The sequence below is a fragment of the Carassius gibelio genome, chromosome A21, assembly GCF_023724105.1.
Source record: "Carassius gibelio isolate Cgi1373 ecotype wild population from Czech Republic chromosome A21, carGib1.2-hapl.c, whole genome shotgun sequence".
NCBI lineage: Eukaryota > Metazoa > Chordata > Actinopteri > Cypriniformes > Cyprinidae > Carassius > Carassius gibelio.
Window position 1 is genome coordinate 2905675 of NC_068391.1, and position 10602 is coordinate 2916276.

The following is a 10602-nucleotide window of genomic DNA, read 5'->3' on the forward strand; positions in this document are numbered from 1 at the left end:
ATATTATGCCTAATAATCTTCAGAAATGGTGACAGAAACTTGATTATTAAAAAGATAATGTCTTTCTCATTAAACATCATTTAACTAAACAAATATTCAAATATTCATTTTTTTTCTAAGCCCAAATATTAGAATACAATATTTTTTGAAAAATGCACATCCCTAATAAAAAGAAAATATGAGAATAAAACATAAACCCATGCTATTTGAGACAATAAAGTATGCAGCTTCCTTGTGCCCTGTCTTTCTCACAGGTATGAATATATTTCAGATATATCTGTGTCCAAGTATCACTGAAAGCAAAATGTAGGAAAAAAATCCATCCACCCACTCTTTTGGACAAGAAAGTGACAAAATATCTTGATGCAGAGCCAAAATCTAGTGAGCTTCCTACCTGAACAGCATTATAAGGCATCATATGAACTTTGTATGAACAGCGTTATATAAAGTTGAATGCAATATACATGCACATTAAACATGTTTATAGTATTTGCTGTGCATTTTATTTATTGTCTATTTTATATTTATTGTATTTTGTATTTCTTAAGTATATTTAATGATTAATCACTTAATCTTTTTTTTTTAAGTACTGAGTCCCGTGACAGTACCATTTCAGCCCTGATTATGAGAGTGACTCAAACTAAAATTAACCGACTCTGTTCTTAGTCACCGCTCCCTCGACAAACAGTGTGAATGAAGGCAAACACACACACGGTGACAGCGGCTCACTGTAATAGGTTCCCCTGCATCTGCAGAGCAGCCCACATCTCCAGAAACATCCATCTGATCAGATCATTAGAGTTTTCCCTCTCTGTTCTCGTGTTCTCATTACGACCGCTGAGTGGCAAACAGAATCAGATGGACATCATCTAGACAGCCTACTTTCTGACCGCTGTGAAACTGCACACACACAGCTGAATACTCTTAGGAGTTGGACAGATGCTGCATTATGAAATGACCGTAATACGGTAAAATGTGCTCAGTCAGGGCCATATGCATGCATGCATTTAGTTAGTCTCTCTCTCTCACACACACACACACACACACACCGTGCAGCAGTTCTGCAACATCTTGCAGCACGCCTACTTGTTGATGAGGCTGCATCATTTCAGAACGTTTCCGCACAACACGAGAGTCGTTTCTACCAGGATCTCATCCGGGATAAAGACTGTTTGCTCTGTTAGTAATTGCCTTTATAGAGTCAGAGATGTTCAACAATGATTACCAAACTCTGGTGATGCAAAGCATTTCTCTTTTCTTAAGTTAACAAATAACAACTGCACCTTGACATCATTTCATACCTGCATGACTTTGAAAATTGAGTCATTATTCAGTCATCCTCACCCTCTGAGCTGTAATTATTTATTGAAAAGATCTGATTCAAAAGAATGATTCGTTCAAGAATCAGAAATAATAATTTCTTCTCTCACGAACATAACGAGGAGAGTTAAGGTGGATGTTTAGATTCGATTTCAGTCAGTTTCACAAACAAAATCTCAATCTTAAAAAACCTAGAGTATGATTTCCTTTGAAACAATTTTAGACATTTATATTAAATTCACAGTTATTCAAAGAACAAAGCAGCACATTTTTAGGGATGCAACAGTTGACCAGCCATAAATCGGAACCGGACGGTTTTTGCTTAAAATACGTGATCGGCAATCGTTCAGTTTTTGGTCTTTTTTCGGCCGATTTTTCCGGAAGTGCGCCCGCGTGCACAGACTGCATTGTAATCATTCGCTATGCCATTTGTGTGAAAGTATTTCGGAATCTGTGCCCAGGACACGGACAGCGTTCATCACTGGAAGTGCAGAGCTACACATCTGAGACTCAGAGAGCAGGAAGTGAACAGCTGTTGGTGTACTGGCGCACAAATAAGAGTCCCTTTCCTGCGCTCAATGAAGCTGCGCGACCGTACTTTATCTGTCCCTTCACAAGCGGAGACAGTGAAGCGATGTTCAGCTCAACTTCTCACGTGTTGGATGAGAAACGAAACGGACTAAACTGTGACTAAACGTTTTTTTGTTTTGTTTTGTTTGTGAAGTATAACTTGCATACACACGTTTGAAAAGCCAGAAGTAAACGTCAGTTCTGTATAGGATGATTATTTTAATTTTACCTTAAAATTACATCGACTTAAATTTGATTTTAAAATCACCTGCTGTAGCACACTGAAAAAAAGTTTTTCATTCATCCAATAAACAAATTTGAGGGTAATGATTCACATCTATATTTTTTAACTTGAGAAAATAGTTATTTATTTTTCATTGATGAAAGAAACACTTTGCATCTTTGTTTTATTCCCACCAACATTATTTGATTTTAACATTTTGGAATGTATTTATATAGCATACTAGGGGTGTGACGGTTAGTATATAACCGTGAGACCGACGGTTATAGTTGAACACCGTCATTAGAACTCTATAACCGCCAAAACCGTGTCATTAAAATATTTTTTACAAACATTTTTTATCAAAAAATATTTTCATTTTTTTAGATAAGATCATAAGATGCGCAATATATCGGGAGACATGGTTTTTACCACTTAATGAAGTTTTGTAAATCGTCAGACATGACATTTACCACTTCATAAAATTTTGCTTTGTAGAAAACCTTTCTTAAAAACGAATTTCGTTTTGTACAAATTTTATCTTAATTTTAATAAATGTTTCATCAACCAATTGCATGTATTTTAATAAATAAAAAGCAAGTAAAGCAGACAATGATAACCGTGACATGGAAGCACCAGCGCGCCGCGTTCACTTGCACTGCACTGTGAACTAGAGCGCATCTCATCGTAAATGAAACTCAGCGTAGGCCTATGCCTCATACTTTAGCATTAAATATCTTTGCTGCATCCTTTCTAGAACAGACAATGGCTTTTTTTTTTGCGGCTCGCATCAGCAAAGCATTGCATCGCCATAGACCGCAAAACAAGCAGCGGATGGCGGGCGGGTGCGGCTTTGAAATTTGCTCTATGATTTCCATGAAGCAAAAAATCTCGAAATCCAGTCATGAAAATGAAACTTGCATTTTAATATGGACATTCATGGAATTTGCCAAAGTCAGCATAAAATAATAAAATCAAATCTCCATATGGACCAGTATCTGTAAATGTTAAGCCGCAAAAGTTGTTTAAAATATAAATCCGTGTTCTGCGCGTCTCTGTGTGAATTAATGAATGGCAGAGACGTGCAGGTTTGTTTACTACATAGACTGAAGCGCATGACGCTTGCATTAATTTCAGCATCTGAGCTTCAGAGTTCTCTCTCCATCAAGCGATCTGAACTTTTCAGCTCATCTCAATGGACACACAGCGCACCTGTATTTGACACTCTGTAAACTCTTTGTGAAGGCGCACGACTCACCGTCGCTTTACTGATAGTGCTGTTTCTCACACATGCAAAGAGAGAGAGAGCGAGAGTCTTACCACGCTTAAACAACACGCTATATGTAAACTATTCTTTGTTGTCTTCTCCTGTCAAAATAATGGATTAAATTTAGAAATATTCATATTCATTTTCGAACAAGCAGAAGACATACCAGTTTCTCCGGTAGTGGGCGGAGCTAATGGGCAAATGGCAATGGCTTTTTTTTTTGCGGCTCGCATCAGCAAAGCATTGCATCGCCATAGACCCCAAAACAATCAGCGGATGGCGGGCGGGTGCCCCTTTACCGATCAGACGATCAGACATTTGACTCACGTCATAACCGTCATCACCAATTCTGAAACCGGCACACCCCTATAGCATACTTTTATTTAGTCTCACTTGTAAAGACCTTGTTTTAAATTTAAAACCAAATGTAAAAACTAAAATACTGAATGTTGATTAAGAAACATCTTATTGAATGTGTGTTGATTGTGTTGATTGGACTGTAGAACTATGCAGTTACTGCCTTTAATTTCACATGCTTACAGTTAATCTTTTAATTTAAGGCCAGTTCTATGTAGTTTCAAACCAATTCAAAAACAAAAGCTAAATGCTGATGTCTGTATCATCTATGTTTGTATTGAATGTAGGCTACTTACTGTGCAGTTACTGCCGTTAATTTCAGATGGTTACGGTTATTGTTTTCAATAGCCAAAAGCCAGTTTGGCCTATTAAATACCAAATAAACATCTTGTTTATGCATACTTTCCTTCTTTCTTGTTTGTTGCTTAAAGATAAAAAAAAAATCGGAAATCAGTATCGTAATCGGTCAGTTTGCTTGTAAAAAATCGGTATCGGAATCGGCCACGAAAAATCATGATCGTGCATCCCTACACATTATTGAATTAAACGCTACATTTTGTAATGGTGTTTCTCAGGGAATGCATAAAATGGTAAAATTTATATTATGTTGTTTTTGATAAAAGCATCTGCAAATTACATGAAAATAAACTGTAAATAAAGAAAAAGTAAAATTCTTTAAAAGGTTTAATTTCATCAGATTTCAATTTTCATTTTTAGAACGGCACGAAGGAGAGTAAATAAGAATAACATTTTCATTTTTGGCTGAATTGTTCTTCATAAATTTTCTCTAACTAGCCTAAATGGACTGTATTATAACATGACTGATTTATTTTAACACAGCAGTTTATTGTTCATAGAAATGTAATGTTTATTATTAAAATTGAGTTGAAAAAGAAATAATGTAGGGACGTGGTTCAATCCATCAGTTGTTAAATGGTCTAAGTCTACCTTCCGTTGACCTAGTTTGATGTGTCCGTGTACCTGTGTAATTAGTCCCTCAATTGCCTGTGTATTTAAGTTCCTGTCTGTTCAGTTTCAGTTTTTCGGGTCTCGATAATGTCTATGTGTGTCACCAGCCTTCCTGTATATTTGTGGAATTATTAAAGACTGTTTAACATCATCTTAGTCTCTGTGTCTGTTATACGACACAGTACCGTGAGAACTATATTATAAAAGGAAAATAATAAAATCAATACGTTCCCTGATATGCAAACAACAGGTTTAAAATGAATTGTTCCAGCTCTGAAGTCTCGATAAGCCAAGTTCAATGTGTTAATACACCTACATATCAAGTCCAAAAAGTTCATATAAGTCACTATACAGGGTATAACAAATCAAACATGCCATTTAAAATGTTCTGAATTAATTCCACCAACATCTGGCATCATAACAGCAGCACAAACATGCCGATGAGATGCCACTGTCTGCATGCTGATTGGCTAAGATGGATAAAACACCAAACCCAGGATTGCCACATATTTACCGAGGTCTGGTTTATTTTCTGGAAGCAAAACCAGCAAATCAATCAAGACCATAAGAATCTACAAGTTCAAGACAGTGTACAAACTGAAACACAATGCAATCAGGAGGCAGGATTAATTATTGAGACGTGTCGTTACAGTCGATCAGCTATGGTGTTGAGTTACCATGGCAACTCTTTAACGGACCGCATATCATTACTGCTGATCACTTACCCAAATACCTGCTCTGACCAGCGGAATTTAATAATGGCTTTAACAGAAACACTTCTGAGAAGGAAAACTGCTGCTGATGATTATGACGCATGTGTGTGTGTGTGTGTGTGTGTGTGTGTGTGTGCAAACGTGGGTGGTTTGATATTGGAAATGAGGAAAAGAGAGAGACCGGGTAAACAAAAGCAAAGGTTCCTTCTTCAAGAGTTCTATGTTACCGTGTCCAATCTGCCCGAACAAAGGCCACAATCTGCTAAACATGAATATGCATTTGTCCCCCCGCAACTCCAAGACGGGTCCGATCCCACCTGTGAGTCTACAACACCTGTGATGTCAAATATACAGACACTCCCCGGAGAAAACAAGAAGGAACAACTCAAGGCAGATGGTCTTTGTGTATTAATCTGTGAAGACTGAGATTTGAAATAATAGTTAATAATTTAAGTGTTTGCATGTGTGTTTTATGTTAAGTATCGTATTTGGTACAATCATGATTTAATGGCTCAAAGGTGCATCTCAAAAAAACTCTAAAACACTTTATTTTTTTGTAATTAAGTTAAAAAAAAGCTAACTTTCTTATTTGAGATTCACTGCACACATACTGAAATATTTCAAGAGTTTTTTAGTTTTTGGTTTTAATTCTTATGGTTGTGACTTACAGCTTAGGAAAAATGAAAAAAAATTTAATATTTTCTCAAAGATCTATCAAAAAAAGGATTACTGCTTCAGTGCGGCGTAGCATGGAGGCAATCAGTCTGTAGCACTAATGAGTTAATGAAGCTCAGCTTGCTTTGATAGCATCCTTCAGCTCCTCTTCACAATACCCCATCGATTCTCTGTGAGGTTCAGGTCAGGGGAGTTAGCTGGCCAATCAAGCACAGTAATATCATCGTCAGCAAACCACTTTGAAGTGGTGTTGGCACTGTGGGCAGGTGCTAAAGTCTTGCTGCAAAATGAAATCAGCATCTCCATAAAGCCTTTCAGCACATGGAAGCATAAAGTGCTCCAAAATATCCTGGAAGATGGCTGCATTGACTTTGAAATTGATGAAACACAATAAACCAACACCAGCAGACATCAAGGCTCCCCAAATCATCAATGACTTTTTCTGAGAACCTGAATTTTTAATTTTCCTAAAGCTGTAAGTCATAACCATCAGAATTAAAACAAAAAAACAATATAGAATATAAGAAAGTTTGCTTTTTTAAATTCAATTTAAAAAAAAAAATTCAATTTTTTTTTGGATGCACCTGTAGTTTAATGTAATGAGAATATTGAGAAAAAACATCGCTCAGGCCCAAACTGAGCAAAAGTATGCAATTTGGCACAGATGCTGATATTTGAACAAAAAAAGTGACGAAATTCTGATGCTTGTAAGGTATCAATGTACACCAATGAGGTCTTTATTACAACATAGCACATACTTACATTATAAAAGCATGTAATGCAATGTCTGGATAGTTAAGTAAAGCAAAGTTACTTCAGTCCAGTAGGAGTTCATCTTGAAATATTACTAACAATTTGAAAGTTCTTTGAAAGTTCTGTAGATTTCACAGTAAAGAGCACAAGCTTAAAGTGGATGTTTGTACAATTACACTGAAAGACTTGCTAGATTGTGAGTTGTATATTAGGTGCAACAGGTTTAACAACAGCAAAGTTTTGATCATGTTGGTAACATAAAAAGGGTTAAAAATGATCACATATAAAGTGAGTAAAAAAGTGAAAGTGACAATCAAGTATGGTGACCCATACTCAGAATTTGTGCTCTGCATTTAACCCATCCGAAATGCACACACACAGAGCAGTGAACACACACACACACACACACACACACACACACTGTGAGCACACACCCGGAGCAGTGGGCAGCCATTTATGCTGCGGCGCCCGGGGAGCAGTTGGGGGTTCGATGCCTTGCTCAAGGGCACCTAAGTCATGGTATTGAAGGTGGAGAGAGAACTGTACATGCACTCCCCCCACCCACAATTCCGTCCGGCCCGAGACTAGAACTCACAACCCTTCGATTGGGAGTCCGACCCTCTAACCATTAGGCCACGACTTCCCCAATGATATGACACAGTCGGCTTGATGGGATTAACTTATTTACAGAACAGTGTTACTTCACAAAATCATCAGCTTTGGCGCATAAAGGTGGACAGATGACAAATGCTTCCACGTTTCGCTCAAGGTAGTTGCATAAAATAAAAACAGGTTGTTAGGGACTAACTCCAGACACACACACACACACACACACAATCATATCACTGGTCAAAACAGGGTGGCCTACATCCATCCATCTCTCTCTCTCTCTCTCTCGCTCTCTCTCATTCATTCATTCACACACTCACACACACACACAAACACACTCTCTCTCTATCTTTCACACAAACTCTCTCTTTCTCTTTCTTTCTCAATTCAATTCATATTGCTTTATTGGCATGACATACTTAGGTACATGTTGCTAAAGCATTGTAAATAGCTCTCTTTCTCTCTCTCACACACACACACACACACACTCCCTCTCCCTTTTACACACACTTTCTTTCGGTCTTTCACACACTTTATCTCTCTCTCTCTCTCTCTCTCACACACACACACACACACTCTCTCTCTCTCTCTCTTTTACACACACTTTCTCTTTTTCACACACACTCTCCCTCTCTCTCACACACACACACTTTCTCTCTCTCTCTTTTACACACTGTCTCTTTCTCTCTTTTACATACACTCCCTCTATTTCTCTCTCTCTTTTACACACACACTTTCTTTCTTTCTCTTTCTTACACTCTCTCTCTCCAACACACACACATACACACTTAATCTCTCTTTCTCTCTTTCTTTTACACAGACTTTCTCTCTCTCTCTCTCTCTTTCTCTCACACACACACACACACACACACAGACACACACACACTCAAATAAAACAAAGCCCAAAACATGCCAAATGAAACCCAGGTTCGTCTTAATAATCATAATAAAGCCATTACAGAGAATATGTTGATGTGGTCAAATGTAATTCATAGTTTGTTTCGGACAGACTAAACATTAAACTACCACACAATCCGATCTAGAAACCCAGTAAAGGGAATACAAATTACTAGCAAAACAAACCAAAGACCTAATAATGACATATTTACACACAGGTGACCGTTCTGCCATTTTCACTTAAGACATTATGATTAAATTACTTAGAAAATGCTTAGGAAATATAACGTTATAGACTTTCTGTTTAAAAAAAAACCGTTACGCCGAGTCACTATAAGAAAACAGCACGGAAATGGCAATACCTGAAAAGGGTTGCTGAAGTCCGGGTCTGCGAAGGGGTTGCTATCAAAATCTGACATTATGCCGGTTTATTAGGGCTTTGTTGTTAAGACTATATTATCGGTTTTCGGTAAGAAACGCACCAGCAGCTCGACACCGATCCGCAAAATGGCAGAACCGGAGATGACGTCACGCGTCAGCGGCACGTCTTACAATTTTCAGTGACTAAAAATGTTCCTGTTTACTTATATTGAATATACATATAATTTGTTTCCCTTTATTGTTAATGTTAATATTATTATTTTTATTTATTTATTATTTAATTGTTACTTTAGCTCCAATGTTTTTTTCACTCCCTTAATGTTTAAAGGTGCAGAACAGAATATGTGGACATTGCAGCCACCTAGAGTACATAGATGGCAATTACAACTCAACACGATATAATCGGTTAACTATGACAATTTATCATGGATATCTTACTCATCAAGATCAGCTTTTAACTTCTGAATTAAAACACAGCAGTAATGGTCAGTTCTTTGGTTTTTGTTTGTTTTACATACTGTATAGGCAAATAATTAATGTTTCTTGATATTTATCCCATCCACGGTTTACACTATAACATTAAATATTTCCTGTTTTTATTTGTTTGTATTTATTTATTTATTTATTTATTTATTTGCATCTCAAAGCAGTCTTCAAACTTTAAAACGAGATTCAAAATTCAGAAAGATCATGTGAACCAAAAGCACTGAATGAAGAATGGTATCAAAACGTCCTGCAAGAGTGACTTCATCCAGTGATCCAGGAGCAATCTGGTAATGATTCGTGCATTTTCCAGCATGATGGAGCACCAAGTCACAAAGCTAGAGTGATAAAGAAGTGGCTTGAAGATTTTGGATCTGTGGCCAGGCAACTCCCCAGATCTCAATCCCATAGAGAACCTGTGGTCAGTCTTTAAAATGCGAGTGGACAAAGTTTGATCAACTCCTAGAACTAACAAGGCAAGAGTCAAATAAGTCAGATTTTGGCCTAGAATCTAGTAACCAGCATGCCAGAGCGAATTGCAGAGGTAATGAAAAACAAAGGTCAACATTAAATATTGTCTTGCATCATTTATATATATCTTTTTTCTTCTTCTTCTTCTTCTTCTTTATTTTTTGCAAATAAAAGCCTTTAAAACTAAAGATATGCTTATCATTGTTTTGCAGTATACAATGTGGTAAAGAAACATGTAGAAAAATAATCTACATATACTGAAGCAGGAAACATTGCAAAACATAAAATTCATGTCAAGGCCAAAACATTTAAACTCTGATTACATCTTGTCTACTTCCTGTGACTCAGTGCTATAGCGTTAGCGGTGCAAAAGGTCATGGATTCGATTCCCAGGGAGCACACATACTGGTAAAAAAATATATAGAATGCACAGTAAGTCCCTTTGGATAAAAGTGTTGGCTAAATGCATAAATGTAATAAATGTCTATTAATCAATCTGGTTACCATAACGGACATAGTACTTCAGCTGTTTTAAATGATATTGTAGAGTGGAGTCCTTAGATAATAAACAACACTGTGCATGTCTTTTTATTGACCTATCAAAGGCCTTCGATACCATAGACCACAACATATAGATAGGAGGACTATGTGATATTGCCATGATTTTAATACTGATAATGCAAGGTTACATTTTTATGCAGATAATGCTATCATGTACTGTTCAGCTTCTTCTAAGCAACAATCTAGCTTCCTTACAATCTGTATTTGATCTTGTCCAAAATAGGTTCTGTGCTTTGAAGTTGGTTTTAAATGTTGAAAAAAATAAACGCATGTTATTTTGCAGAATCGAACCACATATGCAGAATCGATGGAGAACTCAGGTTCGCATATTATTACTCCAGGTATATTCAGTTATA

The 10602-nt window shown here is 36.9% G+C and overlaps 1 protein-coding gene across 1 annotated transcript in view; it reads right to left on the reverse strand.

Annotated features, from left to right (window-relative positions):
- Positions 1 to 8881, reverse strand: part of LOC127941849 (secretory carrier-associated membrane protein 1) — a 27765-nt gene extending 18884 nt beyond the window's left edge. Inside the window, exon 1 of the mRNA XM_052537295.1 lies at positions 8713 to 8881. Within this exon, the coding sequence (XP_052393255.1) occupies positions 8713 to 8769 (57 nt within the window). The 5' untranslated portion in view covers positions 8770 to 8881. The remainder of the gene's footprint in view (positions 1 to 8712) is intronic.
- Between the last annotated feature and the right edge of the window lie 1721 nt (positions 8882 to 10602).